The 20,772-nt window shown below is 33.6% G+C and overlaps 1 protein-coding gene and 1 long non-coding RNA gene across 2 annotated transcripts in view; both read left to right on the plus strand.

The window, feature by feature from the left end:
• Positions 1-1,047: 1,047 nt before the first annotated feature.
• LOC139973183 (uncharacterized) overlaps positions 1,048-20,772 on the plus strand; it is a 56,650-nt gene continuing 36,925 nt past the window's right edge. Inside the window, exon 1 of the mRNA XM_071979678.1 lies at positions 1,048-1,251. Within this exon, the coding sequence (XP_071835779.1) occupies positions 1,180-1,251 (72 nt within the window). The 5' untranslated portion in view covers positions 1,048-1,179. The remainder of the gene's footprint in view (positions 1,252-20,772) is intronic.
• LOC139973520 (uncharacterized) lies at positions 14,479-20,386 on the plus strand. Its single transcript, XR_011795236.1, has 3 exons — positions 14,479-14,853; positions 16,531-16,646; positions 17,204-20,386. It is a non-coding gene; the product is annotated as an uncharacterized lncRNA (long non-coding RNA).

Below are 20,772 nucleotides of genomic sequence, written 5' to 3' on the forward strand. Positions count from 1 at the left end.
CCGGGTATCAATAATTATCAGTAATTACTACTTTATGTTCAAAACATTTGTTACAGGACATATAGTATAGTAGTTACTATACGAGCCACTAATATCGGGTGGAAAAACAATATGATTGTTGTTGTTTTAATCAAATTATCGAAAATTTTTAACACCCCAGTAAATAAAAACAAAACCATATCTTTAAATAGAAATACTATATTCCTTGATAGGCCAGCAGAAATTACTTTCCATGTGATTCGTCTAATATCCGAAAGGTGCTGCTTGATATTGATATGTCACGTCTAAGCTCGACACCATCCTTGCCGACGAGAATCACCCATTGTTTCTTAATCTCAACAGTGCAATAATATCTCTCAGTGGGCGGATGAGGCTTCCGAGTGCAATAACAAATCGACACAAATCTTCCTTTATCCCTCAGTGCATTAAGCTCTTTAATTTTCGTTTCAATCGTTAGTTGCCTGCTTTACCTTCCCGTTCTTGCCATCCATACGGGTGTTACATTTGTTATATCATCACGCCTTTAAACTTTTATACTTTAATTCTCTGATACTCTTATGTTTGCCATTCTTATGTCTTTTTACTCTTTATCATCTTGTATTTGTCTTATTTGTACATATCTATTCGGGTGTTACATTTGTTTTATCATCACGCCTTTAAACTTTTATACTTTAATTCTCTGTTACTCTCATGTTTGTCATTCTTATATCTGTTTACTCTTTATCATCTTGTATTTGTCTTATATGTACATATGCGAGCTTGTATTTTCCCTTCTGGGATGAAATAAAGTTTTACTTACTTACTTACTTACTTACTTACTTACTTACTTACTTATTCTTATCCTTTTCTTATGGTTGAATCGCGAGTTCTTAAAATCTAACTAACAATTCGAGATATAGGAGCTTCTAAGTAAACAAAGCACATATTTATCCTGTAATAATAATGACACTTACATTATATACAGATGTCGATATGTGACACACTAGATTGCACTAAACATGTTTTGGATCTTAAATGTGACCGACTGATAAATAACGTGGTGTAATTGGACATCCGTACGTATGAAGGTCCCTCCTTGGGTAACGAATTCACGTTCATTACTTATGTCACTCTCTCAGAAGGTCAGCAAGTATCTCCTTTATTTCGTGCACCCATTTTTCTCTGTTTCATTTTGGATCAATGGCAGAACCTCGAAGCAAATGTATTTTCGTCTTTTCGGTGTTGCTGCTTTTAAACTCAAATGGTTTTCGGGTAAGTCTCTAAAATATTAATAAAATGAAATTAATTTCTTCAAAGTAAAATTGGATTAATTTGTTTTACATGTATACTTTTTTCACTGATTTACAATTTGGAACTCAGTATTTCATTACCTTCAGATTAAAAACTTACTTTTTTCCTACATATAAAATATAACAACGGTCTACCTGCGCTGACTTACCTCGAGTATTTGTAGAAATATCACGACTGGTGAGCTTTCCGCTCTATTCAAATCTAACTTTTTTGAAACTAAGATCCTTTTTTTGAGGAATGTTTTGCATTATCGAGCATTATTCTGCACACAATTATCTCTCTGTATTACTTCATTGCATTTATTATCTTGGCCTTATATTTTCTTATGTGGCCCAAGTATTCGTACTGTCCATTCTGTATCATTGTTGATACACAATTATGAATTATATCATTGATTTTTTTGAGAACCAAACAAACACGTAAATGGAAAATCTACAACATTATTTAACTACAAAGTACATCTACATTTTACATGTCTTTTTTTAGAGACCAAACTACTTAAAATTAACACGAATCCCTTGGATTAGAACTTTGAAACATACAAAAAACACATACATAATGAAATGTCTTAATGTATAACTTAAATATATCTCAAATTCGCACAATTCTGTTTTTAATACAACAAGTTTCTCGTCCATCTTGAGTGAAAGACTAAACGGTCTTGTAACGAGAGCATAAGGGTTTCCAAACCCTACATATGATGAAGTATCCATTAACTTATGCTAAGAAAAATAACGTTATGATAACTTGTGAAATAATGATATGTTTTTCAAGAAAATATAGCATGAAGTGTAAAATCCGAACGTATAAAACAACTTACAATTTCAACAACGAAGTTATTTCTTCACAATGTTAATTTGTTTCGTCAAGTGATACAACTATTCATATTTTCCGAATACAACATTTATCTCTCCGTCAAAATGAACGCCCAATTAGTATGATAAAATGGTAAAGTTCAGCCATTGATTTAAAAATTTCACGAAATTGTTAATATGTTTAATAATACAATTCATAACTGACAACGACTTGGATATTTGCTCGCTGGGTAGGTATCTGTAAATCATTACACAATTAACGCAGTCATGTGACACACTCTTCAATACAGGCAAGTACGTACGTATATGTATTGATCAGTTTATCATAAAAATACCCAAGAGGAATAGAATGTATCTTAAAATGATCAACAATTATTTTTTTGTCAAACATCTCCAAAACACCTTATATTTGGTTTAGGTAATTTGGCAACCAATATTTAAAAGCCAATCTTAATAATTCTGTAGTTCATATTGAAACCTTTTTTTCATGACCAAGCAATCTTAATATTGCTTCTTTAAACGTATTAACCTCCTAGTTTCCCCTTACTATTTTGCGGGTTAAGGTAACACTGTATGTTCTCCAATGAATTGTTTTCCCTGCGGCGGTCATAGCTTCGTATTACACATGTATCTGTTAAAAATGTATTTGATTCGGTCATGTGCGTTAACCATAGGAATGATTTTTAACGCATGTCAATGTAATAATAATCAATTAAATGTGAATATTTAAGTAGTCGACATACATGTAAGAATTTTTCACAAAACTTTTCTTTAAGAATACAAATAGAGTACGACAATTATAGACTAAATATTACGAAAAGTGATAGGAAATAAAGTATAAATAAAAAAAAATCAATATGAAATGTTTTTAGCTTTGAAATTGTGACTGTAGCATCAGAAAGTGCGTCTACTAACTGACAATAAGAAAGAAAGATTCATGGTAAGAATTTTTTTTTTTTTTTTTTAAGTTTTACCAAAACAATGTCAAGAAAAAGTAAAACAGTAACACAGACTTGTTCATTAACATTTCTCAATCATCCCAGGCAAAAACATAAATAAATGTATATATCTTATCGCTGTGCGTTTCCGTTGTAAAGTTCCTGATTCTGTTTTTAAAAAGAACAAAAACTGTAGAAATGTTGTCATTTATGATTCAGAGCTATTTTTCCACGTTGTGGACAACACAGGCTTGAAGCCATCATATTCTCGTTTCTTCATACAAAGTCTTTAATTAAAACCATTGACAACTTTACCATACAACACGTGATCACGTGGACGAGAACGGCTATTATTCAAAATCGTGTGGTTTTTATTCAATCTAGACGAGGTTTTATTGCCAAGAATTTTCAAAATGGATATAAATTTACACAAACTCTATAAATTGTTTCACAAGAAACCTAAACGGTCTTGTAACGAGAGCATATGGCTTTCAAAACCCTACATATGATTAAGTATCCATTAACCTACGCTAGGAAAATGACTTTATGATTAACTTGTTAACCAATAATTTGTTAATCAAAGAAAATATCGCATGAAGCTTAAAATGAAAATGTTTAGAACAAGTAACAATATCATTAAACAACTTGTGAAGTTATTCCTTCACGATGACAATTTGTTCTGTCAATTCATAAAAAAATGCATATTTTCCGAATACAAAATGTATTTATCCGTCAAAATGACTGCCCAACTAGTATGATAAAATAGATCAATTTCAGCTTTTGAATTTTTAAAGAATAAATATGCATACAGAAATGATAAATAAACTTTTGAATCAGTTTAACATCCGACTTGCTATATTTACAACTTTATACTGATATTATCAATCTGTTGGATTTAATATTCGAAAGGAGCATAATTCCTAATAAACAAACGTTTAATATGTGAAGATAATGTATTGGTGGGTTTTTCGTGTACATAAAAATGGCAGCTTTACGCAGTGTAGCTTAAATGTTTTCTTTTTTTACAATTGAGCTAAGAAACCCTCAGTATTGTAACAGTTTATGCGTGCAATATTTAACAATCAAGTTTACACTACAAAAACAGTCCTTGAACAATTTAAAATTAGAGAATTCCAAGCACTTTTAAATTCTCGTTCACAAAAGTTTTAATATGTTAAGTATTACTATATATATATATATATATATATATATATATATATCTGACAACAACTTTCAAATTTCCCTCTGGGCAGGTATCATTAAAACATAAAGAACAGACGCATTTATGTAATACACTATTCAAAACAGGCACGTAGGCCTACGAACGAATGAATATTGATCAGTTCATCATGCAAATACACAAGAGGAAACGAATGTATCTTAGAAGGATCAACAATTATTTGCCAAACATCCCCAACACACCTTATATTTGATACAGGTAATTAGGCAACCGATATTTGTAAACCAAGTAACCCCTTTTTGTACTAGCTCGATACTGATACATCGTCTCTAATAGTTTTATGTACAAAATGTTTATCATAATAATTCTGTATTTTGTCTTGAAACTTTTTTTCATGACCAAGTAATGTCAATCTTAATATTCCTTCTTAAAATGTACCAACCTCTTAATTTCAATTGTTTCCCTTACGATTTTCCGGGTTAAGGTAACACTGATTGTTCTCCAATGTCTTATTTCCTTCTGGCGGTCATTGTATTGTATTACACATGCATCTGTTAATAATATTTTCGATTCGGTCATGTGCATTTATCATATGGATGATTTTGACGCTATCAATGTAATAATCATCAACTAAATATAGTTATTACAATAGCCAACATGTTTGTAACAAGTTTGCACGAAACACCGCTTTAAAACTAAAAATAAAGTACGAAAATTTTAACCTAAATGTTATGAAAAGTGATAAGAAATTGAGAATAAAGTATAATACAAAAAAGTCACTGTGAAACGTTGTTAGTTTTGAAATTTTGCCTATAACATCAGAAAGATCGTCGACTAACCCACAATAATAAAAAAGATTCATTCCAAGATTTTGTTTTTTAAATTGTACCAAACCAATGTCAAGATAAAGGAAAAGAGTAAACAGACTTGTTTATTAACATTACTCAATCATCCCAGACAAAACAATAAATAAATTCGTATGCTTTCTCGCTGTGCGTTTCCGTTTTAAATTTCCTGATTCTGTTTTTTAAAAGAACAAAACTGTAGAAAGGTTATAATTTATGATTCAGAGCTTTTTTTTGCCACGTTGTCGACAAGACAGGCTTGTATCCATCATTTCCTCGTTTCTTCCTTGCAAAGTCTATAATTTAAAAAATATGGAAAATGTTACCATACAACACGTGATCACGTAGACAAGAACGGCTACTATTCAAAATCCTGTTGTTTTGAGGGATCTAGATGATGTTGATTGCCAAGAATTTTCAAAATGGATGTAACTTGACAGAAACTCTATAAATTGTTTTACAAGAAGTCATATTTGAAATTTGATGTGTTTGTTGAACAGTTACCTATCATTTTCTTTAAAGTTAACAGATATCCTTTACTTTGACACTTAGATTTTATAATAACTACTTTGACAAAAATATCGTTTTAGAGAAGAATTTTTGCACGACTGGTATATCATTAGCTTCTTCTCCCAACATACTTAATGAACGAGTTATCGGATAATCTCAGCACATGTAAACCAGGTAACAGTTGTCCTTAACCAATACACAAATGAAATACTAACTAATTCTAATATGTTATATTCAATAGGATAAATGTGATGTCTTACTGAATTAGACGGATCGTGCATTTCATGCAATATCTCTGAATTATTTCCTCCTTCAACGTAGTATCTTACTTTCTTTCATACAAAGCTTTGCGTACAGGCGTCAAATGACACTTCCTTTGATATCAAGGGAAGAAAAGAAAAAATATGTGTTGTTATGATATTATGTGTTATCCTTGATTTAGGATACTTCAGAGAATTACGCCAACCATAGGTAAAAAAAAATACTCATGTACGTTTTTTTTTTTTGAGGAAGTATGTGTTTTCATGGGAGCTGGGTTCACGGGGATGTTGTGGGGCTTTCAAGAATGGTGTTCTGTCTTAAATAGATACAGTACACGTAAAGTTGCCAAAAGAGTATCAGCTTTTGCTGATGTAGACAAAGGGTAATCAAAACAGTTTTCGTTATGGATACGCTAACTTGTCTTTTTTATTATACATAAGGTTATTTTGATTGAGCGTGAATCGTCGTACATGTGTTCGACTTTGCCCAAATATTTTCTACTCTTAAACTTGTTTTTTTTTTATTTATAAAAATATAAAATATTACTTTAACAATGTGTTTGTAGGTTACAGATAACTCTGCATAATGTGTGTACATTGAAAGCCTTAGTTATTGCATACGTTCTGAGTACAATATTTCTAAAAATATCGACATATTTTCTATGAGCAAAACGTTGTTGTCGCAAAAAGTTGTTGCAGCAGTTGTAGCTTTCAGGCGAACGAATGTTGACAATTAGCGTCAGTAGCTGGGGCGTAAAACGTGTACGTGTTTTGTGATGCTGAAGACAAAAAAGATATATTGTGTTGCTGATTCTTGTCCAAGTCAATCAAGTGGCTTGTACGTGTCGAAACCAACAATACTCTTCTTCACAACGGATGAATTTTCAATTTGGTTGGTTGCTCTTTTTTTGGAGATATTTTCAAAACTTGGCTATTTTCAAGCTTTTGAGGGTAAATTGCACATTGTCCCAGTGTATAAGTACCTCATTAGCATAATCTATCCAGTTTCCCGCTCTAGATAATTGCACATAGATTACTATACTGACACCACTAGGAGATTAACGTTTTACGGATTATGAATTTTCTTCATTTATTTTCAAGAAGCTGAGAATAAAGTGAATCATTGTAAAAATAGAATACAATTTGATGAATATTGTAACTAGAATACGTTTCCAAATAGTTCGAAATTACTGCAATTATTCCATTTTTTTACTTAATTTTAAAAACAAAAAACGTTGAATTCTTGAATTGCATGTTTCTACATAATAGAGACCTTGTCATTGTTAGGAATAGGTTACGGAAGCGTTTGACGGACACAAACACATTGCATTATTTCATTAATCTTAAAATCACCGTGTTTAAGTGAGGTTCTTAGTATGCGAAAAGGTAACAAGGTAAAAATTATCGCTTTTGGTCTATAATATGCACCTTGAGAGCGTGCCAAACAACTTTGGCGGTCGTGAAGAGTGGTTATATTTAAAAAAGCCTATTTATATCGACTATTTTTTTTTATTCATAATTTACACACACCCGCAATGAACAACATTCATTACCAAAAAGAAAATAGTATAATGCGGGAACATGTACAGTCGGATACATGTTTTTTAAAGACGTGGGTAAGGTTTCAATTTGTTTTTAACTAATAGATAACGCTGTTTTTTGTAATCTTAATTTTCTTTCAATAATGTATTGTATGTTTTTTTTCGCCTTTTTAGATAATATGTCATTCACATTTCATTTAGCATAATGCACAGGAAATATTACTTTCATCTGCTTATCGTAGTTATGATCGTTTAATTAAGTTATTGTATGGTGACCTATGATTGTTTTATGTATAGTAATGAGAAAAAGAAGTATTTGAAGATATGCAAACGGACATATAAGAAGTTGGAATGTGAACTTTTCTTTCCGTTCTTATCACCTATTCTATAATAGTTAACAAGTTGGAAATAGTTTATTTATTTGAATCAAAAGCAAAATCAGATTTTATTTCAATGAGCTATAACATTCTCTTTTGAATATTTAAACTTAAAATGATAGGATCTGTTCAAGTGAATGTGCAATAGATTGGCGTATGTCCTGTATTTTGTGATACATTGACCTTCGTACAATCTTCTTAACTTGAAATTGTTTCTTCAGAATGTACTTTACTAAATCGCACATTCCTTTAAATGTTTGTTACCTCAGATATCGTCAAGCACAAGAGTCAACGATTCAAGTAAGTTTTTTTTTCTGTAAGGGTAACGATTAATATAAACTACCGAAAACTGACCAATTAACAGAAATGTGGAACCATCAAGATGTAGGCTACTTCATATGTGGTACTTTCTCCTATTTCAATTTGTAAGATAAATAATGATTTACAATTCTCAATAATGTCCTTGTACTGTGTATTAAAGTAGCTTTAGCGCTGATTGGGGTTAATTGTAGATTCTCAGCGATAATAAAACTGAAAGAATTACAAGTCATTAGTCAATTCATATTTCCAGAATAAAGATAGTTCCGATTATATTTATTCATACTTGTTATTTGTGCAAAATAAGTTAGCCTGATGTTTGGATTGTAACAGGATATTCTTTAGAGGCTAAATGGCAAGTAACAGTAACAAAAGAGACAAAATACGCACTTTGTTTAGACATTGCATACGGTAGGCTCGTTCAATAATTTGGCAGTTTCAAATCTCACTTACTGCTGATGAACGTAAGATTGTGTTAAGGTGAAAATAGGGCCAAATCAAACCCTCATGTCAAGAAAAGCTATTAGTAATCATGTTTGCTTCTTTGACCATGTCGCCGCAGAAACATGGTAGTTCTTTGCGTTAGATTTTCATTTCATATAAAATCTACTTGCTGAAATTTGCCTCCATGAATATTAGCCGAGATGATTAAAAACATTCAGTTATAGTTTATAGTAGTTACGACTTATTTTTTACAGTGTAATTTAAACAAAGCTGTTGCAAAGTAGCAATCATATTTATGTTGAAAGAATTTGTTAATATGGAGCTGATTCTGCAACATTTGTACGTTATGTTCTGATCTTCTTTTTAACATTTTTCCCGTTGCTAGACTTGCAGTATTTTCTATTCCAAACTCCGGAGTATCCAAGGGATTGTCATGAAGTACTTAACCAATGCTCTTCTACCAACGTTAAATCAGGTGCATACCAGATTAAACCTGACCAGTATCCGGAACCATTTCAGACATATTGTGATCATAACACTACATATGGAGGTTGGACAGTAAGTAATGTATTTCAAGACGTGAACTCTTACAATATCAGAGTTACTCTCCAATATACACTTTGTAGAACACACTGGAATTGTCAGTACATTTTAGTTGTAGATTGTGTTGGATGATATACCTTGTACGATGTATGGGTATTTGAAGAAGCCTAATATCGAAAACAAAACTACCCAGAGTAACTACGTTGACTTTTAATACGATTAGAAAACTTATTGTATGTGCACACCTCGGATAGTGATATGAATATGTATACAGATAACATATAACGCAACATCAGAAATATGTTCTATCCTATTCGTATTTATTGATGTGAGCCCCACGTTTTGGCTATAAGGTTTAGATCATAAGATAATGAAATTTATCCGTTAGTTGTCTACCTATATTTTTGAATTCTTCAGGTCATACAACGACGTGTTGATGGATCCATCGGTTTTAATCGAACCTGGGACGAATACAAAAACGGTTTTGGTTTCTTAGGCAGTGAATTTATGATTGGTAATGAAAAGTTAGCTCACTTGATCAATCAAAAGAGGTACCAGCTGCGCATCGAGCTAGAGAATTATGCAAGCCAGTCATATTCCTTGACATACGACAACTTTCGCATTGCAGATGAATGGGGGAATTATTCTATAACAAGTCTTAGTGATATCGAACGAATAACAGGTTAGACATTTTTTTTAAATTATTTTCTCCGTATGTTTGTACTCAAAACGGAAATTGAAGCATATTAAAGAGAGGTTTCAATGGAAGAAATGAATATCATCCACAAATGTATTTATTGATTCCCATAGTCGAATACTTGAAAATGTAACAATCTTTTGTATGTGTGACATTAATGAGTATAAGTTGAATGAGTCTAAACAATAACAAATCCGGTTCACATTTGATCCTTTGTTAACAGTCAGCAATTGTTCCGAGCGGCCAGAGCATTACAATGGTAACAAGATTCGATAGTAATGTAACGTAATAAAAGTGAGTTAACACTTCAAGCTAGGATTACATTTTGGTGGTTTCAATTTTACCAGATTTACCCATTACCTGGTGCTCATCCAACAAGGATAATTATGATAATACATGTGAAAGAACTTGTGAGAATCCGAATAATTGTGCCATACCGGATCCAGCGGAACCAGAGAGATGTCTTTGTCCAGAAAACCACATGATTTTTGGAGATAGCTGCATACCTCAAGAGCAATGTGGCTGTTACGCCCAAGGGGAAGGCGTCGTATTAGCAGTAAGTTTATTTGATGCAGTTCACAAGTCTTAATATATAACATGAAAGTACACTATAACTTAAAATCTTGGATTTCAATTGATTGACCTTACTCTTTATTATATTTGTAATTAATTCTCATTATTATTGTTGATATTGATTGTCCCCATATTTCAGTTGTACATGTTCTTGCAAAAGTCTCCTAATTGAGACCTAGCAAAATAAGGCATCCAAAGCAAATACATCAATAATGATGAACTTTACATAAGATATATAAAACGCTCACGACCATTTAATAGTAGAAATTCAGTTTTACTCAAACAGCGTTATCAAGCGTTGTGCCAAATAAGCATTGATTTTACTTTCACTGGAATATGCCGTTTAACATTTATCATTTCCAGGAGAGTGAAACTTGCATTAATTATGACTGTTAAACTTGTCGATTATCGCAATACATTTACATAATGCATTTACAGATTTATTTTTCCCACTGAATATCTTATATTAGGAAGGCGAGTTTTACATCAATTCAAGATGTACACGAAGATCAACTTGTAGCAACAACCAGATTATAGAGGCGAGTTACCAGTGTAGTGATCACGCAACCTGTGATGAGAGGAACGGTGTCCGTAAATGTTACTGCAATCAAAACTACGAAGGGGACGGAGTGAGGTGCACCCATAACTGCTTCGTTGCTGCCAAAGGAAGTGTAGTCAGGGTCAGTACGATTTTTTATTAGGGTATCTTAAAAGCTTTGCCTGTAATTCATTTACACTTAGCGAAAATACATAGCATGGCAACGCAATTATGATACACCAAGATCGATGAACGTTATTAAGTATATTTAAAATGCGCATGAACGTATATAAGTGTTCATCCAGTGCGTCGTCAAAAGTGGTAAAAATGTAACAAATTCACACATATTTAACTATCTTCGGAATATGTAGTTTTAACGTTTATCTTTTCCAGGAAGGTGAATCATACATTAATTCTGACTGTTCTTTACGGATAACTTGCAATAGTAACGTACTTACAAATGAGAGTTACATTTGTAGCACAGACGCAACCTGCGAGAGGCGGAATGATGTCCGTAGATGTTACTGTAACGAATGGTTTGAAGGCGATGGTGTTGCATGTATCCGTAGTGGACCGAGAGATTGTTCTGATCTCCACACAGCGGGTAGAAGAAATAACGGAAAATATACCATTTATCCTGCTGGAAGCTCCGGGTTTGAAGTTTTTTGTGAAATGTCTAGTGGGGGATGGACAGTAAGTTTAGCCGTTGACAAGCAAATGCTTTAACTTGTGTTTTCTCATATGACAGGACTTTCTTTACTAACATTGGAAGTGAATCATAAATTTTTTTAATTAAATAGTTCCATCTTCCTATCAGTTTAAAACAAATCGCATTATTGACCTTCACCAATTAATTTATCTTACTTATTGTAGTACAATAAGATATTTCATATATTACTCACTTGCAATCTATAAACTAGTTGATTCTCTTTGTAGATTTTGCAACGACGTACAAGTAGATCCGTCAGTTTTTATCGAAACTGGAATGAGTACAAAAACGGGTTTGGAATTCCCACAGGAAATCATTGGATTGGCAACGATAAAATATACAAATTGACAAATCAAAAAACCTACCAACTCCTAATAGAAAAGACAAACACGAAAGGATCAACATACCACAGCCGCTATTCATTTTTCAGTATCAGTAACGAAAGAGACAAATACCAACTGACATTGAGTGGTTACAATGGAAATGCTGGTATGTATTGTGCTGAATGTCAATCATACGCAGACTTGTAGTTATTACATAATATTTTTCTAAAAAATTAACACTGTTAGCAAACTGCTAATCCACTAGAGAGCCCGTGTAAGAGAGTGTGTAAAGGTAAGTTGGCTTGACCTTTTGATCCTAGCAGAATCTTCTTCAAAGGCTAACTGGAAATATTATTCTAACATAACTACATCTAGTCGTAATCACACTACATGATTTGTATTCGTACATACATAAAATATAATAACTAGTCTGGGAACCTAGAAATTTCATTAAATATGACTTTACCGTACGGTTTCAAAAGAGAAGCAAATTAAGTTCAATTGGACCATTGAATATTCGTTCATGGAAATATTAAGAGGCCTATAATATGACTATGATAATAGAAAAATATCAAATAAATCGGACGTTTTCTTGAGAGATCAATCGAGAAAAATCGTATGTGTTACATTTCCAAAGAGCATTACCTGCCCTATTTCTTATATGTATGAATGTTTCATCAGAGCAAAGGTATCTCATTAATTTTTAATTATCAAATGGATGTAAAAACGTCATATGAAAGATAAGACGTTTCACGAAAGATGGTGGTGACAAAGATGAGAAAATCCAACACTTTACATTTGTTCCTCTTAATTGAAAACCTAAAAGTTTAAAAATCAAAGCTGTACTTTCCATTTGGCAGAAATTTAGTACTTCTAATCATCTCAAAAGTACCTTTAAATCGCTTATACTAAATATTATTCGTCGCAAAAGTGAAAGAGTTCTATACATTTTACTATTTATATCAAATATATTATTGAATAATGAACGATGTTATGAAATAAAATTCCCAAACAAATTGTCAGAATTAGAAATTAACACTTATCTTCAAATTTTTAAACTGCGAAAGGAAAGTTAAAGAACTTCTAATGAAACCTAGCAAATCTTAATCAAGCCCAAACATGAAATAACATAACAGCAAAAGCCACTGACAGCCGTTTTTTACAACAAACTAACCCACGGTAGTTTTATTACGTCCCTTATGTAAATATGTAGACTTGACAATAACATTACTTCATTAATTTCCTTCCAGGTAATAACGCAATGGCAGCAAATTCAGGGTATCGATTTAGTACGCACGATCAAGACAACGATGGATCGAGTACCTTCGACTGCGCAGAAAAACACCGAGGTGGCTAGTGGTATCCAGACGATAGTAATACGGGCTCTACCAGCCACTGCTCCGCATTCAGCAAGCGCGTAGCTACAGGTAACTACGAGTACTCTGACTGCGACTGCTATCATTATTAGTCCTGTTATTATTATCGTCCACATGCGAAATGCTCTAATTGCGATGGATGTACTTATGTTTATTATTATAAATGCTGCGCAAACAAAAACCCGGTCTATGAGACAACTTTCCATACATGCGGGTACTCCAATCTCAACGGTGACTACTCGTTCAACGATTACCGCGGCATCTTCTGGAAGAATTTTCACGGTTCAGACTGTGGTATCATCACTACAACAATGAAAATCCGTTCAGTTTAATGATCAAAGTAACAATTTGAAGTCTCCAAAGTAAGAAGGGCAGGAAACGGTTGGCGATATAATAATATGTAATAAATAAATAAGAAGCTAACATTTTATAGTCATTACATCACGTACATTATTATTAACGTTGATATGTTATGACTAAAGGTGATCAAATGAAGACTATCAAGGCATTAATATGTTTTGAGAGAAAATAACAACTGACAGTGAATTTTATAGCACATGGGACTCGATGACTTATGATACTTTGTCTGTTCCTGAAACTTGCATTGAAATTGGATTGTGTTCGTTAAAATGTCATCTTTAATAATGGCACTGAGAATGATATAACATAAAATACAATAAAAGTACATGAAACATGACACCAGTATGATGACTTGTATTATTTTTTTTTTAAATGTCGCCAATATGTTTTATAGAAGCAAATGGCAACATGGGAACAACATCCAAATAATTATATATATATATATATATAGATATATATATACATATATATATATATATATATATATATATATATATATATATATATATATATATAGATATATATATATATATAGATATATATATATATAGATATATATATATATATATATATATATACATTGGTATTTTTGTTTACTTCGAAGCATGATAGCTGGGACTTAGGTTTACCTCGGGGATAGGTTTACGTCTAGGGTCTTCTTGTTCAATCAATTTCACTTCCTTTGAGGAATGATTATTTCAAGTTAAGAGAAAACCTCATAAACTTTTCAATTCCGAAGTTACAAAAAAAAAAATCGTTCATTTAAAGGGTAAAATTTCCCCTCAAAAGTGGAGGTAATTCCGAAGGGTATATAACAGAATTACGAACATGGTATGTTGATCCCAACTTTACACCGCGATTTTGACCAAATGCGGCTATATATAGTTCCGAAACTTAAAGGTTCCTCTAATTACACTGAAATCTTCGTGTTTGTACTTTTTCTTCCATTAATTTGGGATATTTAAGAAAATAAGAGTTTCTATTTTAACTGGCAAATTTACACGTAACGAAACAACGCCCCCATACATAAGCAGTTCTTTCTGTGTTCGGTGGCAGGGCAGTCGATCGGATCGTATTGTTGCTATCCCAATAGCCTACATTCAACGTTACTTTATGTGGGCCTAGCCATGTAGTCTACAAAGGAAAGTGCCGCAGGTTACCGTAAACGTTGCCCATTTGAAGTTGGCTTTTGGAACTTTGGTGGAGTATATGCATTGTAAGTAAATTCCTTAAAAGTGTTCCGGATATATTAATAACATTTAGAGTAAATACCTTTATGCTGAACACAAATAAAGTAAGACCATGGTTAGAGTTAGAGTAGACTAGCCTAGGCCTAACGTTAGCCCTAAATTGGACCTATCATTATTACTGGCTATGGTAAATCACAGCTGCCTGCTACTGCCTTTGCTGATACTCGGAATATAAAATGTGATAAATAAATTAAAGTATATACTTGTAACAGACTGGTCATCCTACACATTTTGCAGCCTGGTGATCTTCCAGATCTTTTAAAGTAAAGGCTTAATAATTGACGCACCTCCAAATATTACTAGGCCTACTACTATTACTATACTGTACTAGCCTACTACTACTGTAGCTAGTACTAGCAACGATACAGCAGGCAACCATACAGTTACTTTTTGCAGCCAAGCAGAGTTAAATATTTCATGAGTTTGAATCCATTTCAGGTATATGCTGATCAAATTGTGTTTGTGAATGTTTTTGGGCATTTGGAAATCTTACTCCCTAAAAAATAACCAAAATTACCTCAATATAATACCACTAATCTCTGGGACCTGACCTTTCTGAGGTTAGAGGCTCAGAGCATAGCAAACAGCATCCAAAGATAATAGATGTTTACTTAGGCCTTCACTACAGTAAGCTTATCGACAGATGTGTCAATTTAGGGGTATGAAAAAACTTGCATTCGTGCGATGCAATTTTGAACCATTTCACGAAATATAAATCTTTGGGTATGTCTCAATCTCTCTGCCATAAAATAAGGCAGTCAGAAAGTCACAACTCCACAAAAACAGACACACAAGCAAACGGAACACTACAGTAAAAGAAAGGGCCTGATAGATTCCATAAACGAGTTACAAAAGTAAAAAATGTGAAAACGTTTGCCGTCTCAGTACAATATTCATCCCCACAATATTCTCTATATGTGTTAGTGTGCATCACTTAGCCCTGTGCGTACAGTAGTAGTGGTGTGTCATTGGTTCTGATTCTAAGTCACACAGGGCCTCAGTGTAGCAGTGTACAACAAGTTTTTGTAACATGAGTTTTTTTTTCCCTGCACCTATGGGTGAAGGTAAACAATTGAGTATTCATTTTAGGATAACAAAGCAATCATGGCTAAGTATTTTAGGCATTTTGATATTATTATATTATTTTGATATTATTATGTGCAACTAAAGTAGTTTCATATTGGGTATCATGTCCAAATAAAAGCTCTTGATTGTATTCAGTTTTCATACTTTTAAAATGACCATCTGTGTGCAGTAATTTGGTGTTAGTAAGTAACATGAAAATGCACAAGACTAATGTTCAACAGGCACTAGAAAGTTCTCATGTCCCTAGCACAAACCAGGGAGTTGTTCCATTACAATTCCCTGCACGAACAGGCTATTATGATCAGAGTTGTTATGGAACAATTAAAACTCCCTTGTATGATGTTAGCACTGTACTGTGTGACAAAACACTTAAATGCATACATGTGGTAACATGTTGTTATGATCCGATACTAGCTGGTTGGATGTATAAATAGATCACCATTATGCAAACTGCACTGCACATGGTTTCCATTATGTAATAAGTTTCATTTTATGAATTTGTCAATCTGACATGTAAATTATTAACAATCCATTATCTCTTCAAATATTTATGGCAGAGCTGTAGTCGAGTCCAATTAGCCAGAGCCCGATCCAAGTCCGAGTCCATCTGGTCTGAGCCAAATACAAGACCCCTCAAGTCCGAGCCGACTCCAGATACCAAAGATCACCTTTGGTAAAAATTCTTGAACTCTTATGATAATTATGCACCCAGGAGGAAATTTACCTCATGCTATAATTTTTTCGGACCAGATAAGTGGCAGCAAGCTCTTCCTGGTTCATAAATGTTATAAAACTACTGGGAGGGGAGACACCAAGGTCCTTCAATACTTTCAGTTACCCAATAAATGCTAACTAGACGCTCAATAATGCTTCCCACAATGGGGGTGTTGGGTCTAGCAAACCTTAAGTCTAGTGGACCCTCAATATAATGGGCATCCCTCTTGTTGGTACTGCATGTGGTATCCTTTTGTTAGTGAAACTAAGAGTTTTATCCTAGTCATTACATTGAGGGATGCTCTTTATTAAACTCCCTTTCTTCACTGCATCGTATTGGTGGTCCATTATTTCAGCTGTAATGTTGCTAGTACTGTATTTGAGAATGCTTTTGTTAGTGAAACGAAGAGTTTAATGCTATCCATTACATTTAGGAGTTAACTTTCTAAGTCTCTACCTTCTCAACATCATATAATAAATTATTAACAATCCATTATCTTTTTATATTTATGGCAGAGCTGTAGTCGAGTCCAATTAGCCAGAGTCTGAGCCAAGTCCGAGCCCACTTGGTATGAGCCAAATCCAAGACCCTTCAAGTCCGAGCCGACTCCAGATATTCAAATATGATCGCCTTTGGTAAAAATTCTTGAACTGTTATGATAATTATGCACCCAGGAGGAAATTTACCTCATGCTATAATTTTTTCGGACCAGATAAGTGGCAGCAAGCTTTTCCTGGTTGATAAATGTTCAGCCCGGGCGCTCAACTTTCAAACCATGCAGGGAGAGGCAAAATCATATTCAAACCACGACCACCGCCAGGTTAAAACGTGCTTGTGAGAACCCTGCTCTACTAAAAGTGATATTCTAGTTACATTTAGGATTGCTCATTAAGATTTTCAAATCATCATCATTGTCATGGTTGCTACTTTTTCTGATGTCATCATCATTTGTGAATTATTGTTATTGTTGCCATGTTACATTTGCCAGTATCAATTTTGCTTATTGGTCTCTCAAAATTGCAGAGTAGAAGGAAGAAATGTTAGCTAATAGTTATTATACCATTTGTTCTTGGTCTCTAAATTGTTTACGCTGAGGTCAGTATGAACAGAAGTGTTTATAATAGTTTTTCTTTCTGTTAAAGTATTTTCTGAATCATTTCATTAATTTTATATTTATACTGGAATTTTCAGTAGGTGTTGGCTTCATTGAGGGTCAAAGGCTACTCAAGGTCAGTAGAGTAACATAGAGCATCTAACTCAACAAGGAAAAGTTGGTAGTCATATGTAGTGCATATAGGTTTCTGACATTGAGTACTATTCTATAAATTTGTACAGTATAGCAGAAGCCCATGTGAGATAACTAGATATCTGAAACTGAAAGCCCTGTTAACATGATAGTTCAATATTGGAATGATGAATGGAAGTTTGTATGCAGGTGTGTCATGTGCTGAGTTCACGATAATGCTTTTAGCCAAGTCAAAGGTTATTTGAGGCCAATATAGGTAAAATCTGAAAACCTTCATGATCCCATACTATCTAGTATCTGACTAGTAGCTGCTTTAATAGCTGAATCTTAGGGCAATTAATATATTTATCAGAACAAGTAATGTACCTCAAAAGACTTCTTAAGCTCTTTTGAACCCCATTCAATATTTCAGTGTATTAACTTCATCATTCTTTTAACAAATTTACTCCAAATTGCTAGTTTCATGTTCTGGCAATGAACCTTTGTCATATCATGTTGCATGAGTGCTGTAACTGGTTTACAAGCTTGCAAAAGTCTCAAAAGGAGGATAGGGTGTTTGGATAAATAGTTCAAAATAATATTAACAAAATTGTACCATATTTTGCTTTTCTTTTTTCCCATATGTTGCCACTGCTTGAATAAGACTAGTTGATAGGACTTTTTGTGAGCTCCACCTTTCACAACAAGGTACAATAGACTTCAACTGCATCTTGTTGGCAACATCCTAGGAAAGTTTCAATAAACACAGATGTTTCTATAAATGAGAAATCTGATGAACATTCCAATACTGCGAGTCTTTATTGGACATTTCAGCAGGAGGCAATAACCAATTTTGCTATCGTTACATACTGTAGGTCCTTCATAAAATGCCACTTAAAGAACTATATTACTTCCTTGGGAAGGTGAATTTTATTGTCAAATACAACATCTGTCAAATATTTAGTTTCCCAACCTGTCCAACTCCCCCACCCCTCCATTTATCCTGAGTAGTTTACAGAAACTGGGAGAGAACATTTTTTGTGGGAAACAAGGTTAAATAATGTTGTTTGAGGTATTGAGCATTTATCTATATTTCCCTTTCGAATCTAGATAGGAGGAAGTAGCAAACAATGCAAGGAAAACATGAAGTTCAAGTGGATGCTTTAATTGCTTTTACCCAAAACATTGCTATATTCATTGATAAATATAATCCACTTCAAATTCAGTACCGTTATACAACATGCAAAAGAGATATGATATTGATGTACTTTCTGAATTTAGACCATTGCAGGTGAACAAGTTTAACATTGGTTTTTAATTTGACTGTATGTAGAAAACACCGGTTACATTACGGTCGTGTAAATACATATTACTGCTAGGAGCTGTTTAACAAACAGTGAAAGAAAAATTTATTACTTGACTATCAAGAGATTCGCAGAACTCCACTCCTTCAACAATATTTACAGTGGTGCAGACTTCAAAGCAGTGCAAGGGCAACAACTGCCTATCTCTTTAAGAAATTTCCAAGTGCTTTCATGTCTAGCATTTGCATATGTTCAAAAGAAAAATGACAAATTAAAAGATGTGGTCTTTTCAACATGTTACCACATCTCCCCCCCCCCCCCCTCTCTTCCCCATCAAAAAAGTATTGCATGTACAGCAGTAACCCTTTTTGTACATGTGCAATATATGGGGCAGAGCCTTATTCATGACTTGACCAAGCCCATTATCCATTTGAATAGCACAAGTTATGTCAGTGGTATTCACATCAATGCCTCATAGAAAATGTGCCTCATGGTAAATTTTCTAGCTGATAGCATGAATGTGAATGAGCTGAAGTTGTAGAAGTTGCTTTGTTTATATATTTCTGAAAGTAACATGAAATTTCATATTGATTTTTAATGAAAATATTTGCATTTATCAGTAATAAACAGAAAGAAGACATAATGATTTCTGCTATAGTGTCTTATCTCTGCCTCTTATGTAAAAATTGTGTTCATTGGTTGGTCCTTGTACTTCGAACATATTACTCCCTAACTCAGCAAACCCATATTCGATCTGAAGATGCTAATTCAGACAGCTTACTGTTCTAGCAAGTTCTCGACCAATTAAATTGATGAATTTGCATCTGGATGAATTTGCACTGGATGAATTTGAATCATGCCAACTATGTAAGGAGCTATTTCTTTAAACCTTGCAAGACTGGTCTATAGAGTTTCAGCTAATTTAATACAAAGCCTTGTAGAACCTGGGATGTGTTATCTAGAGATGGATATACAACGAATAAAGCTAAGAATTTAAGCCGATCGATAAAGAATTCAAATACTGTGTAATCCTATCCTACTTCAAAGGTGTACGTGGTCGAAAGGTTTCCTAGTAAAATTACTGGTCCTTTCAGATCTGCAACTTCATCTTGAGAACTTCTTTTTGGTCACATAGTAGCTTGAAACAATTGAAAGTTGGAGACATTACTTTGAAGATATGTGCTTCGGCACCATGTACCCAGTGGCGTAGCCAGAGGGAGGAGAGGGGAGGGGGGGGGGCTGGGCGACAGCCCCATGAAAGCTTGTCGCCCTCCCACTGGGATTTTGGGTGTCGAAAAAATTACATGTGCGAAAAATATATCATTCATTGGTCTGCATAGTATCGAATCTCCATGATGACCACTCATGAACGACCTAGCTTTGACCGCGGACCGGCAGTAGGCTATAGTTGCTGAAAAACCTGACATGACATAGCGCATAGGCCGAGATATGTCATGATATTTCAAATCAACTTACCAGATTGTCTTTTTTTATTCTATTTCTCTAAATTATTTGATGACCATATCAAGACATGGGGATCTCAAAATAAAGGATG

This window comes from Apostichopus japonicus, chromosome 9 (assembly GCF_037975245.1).
Source record: "Apostichopus japonicus isolate 1M-3 chromosome 9, ASM3797524v1, whole genome shotgun sequence".
Taxonomy (NCBI): Eukaryota; Metazoa; Echinodermata; class Holothuroidea; order Aspidochirotida; family Stichopodidae; genus Apostichopus; species Apostichopus japonicus.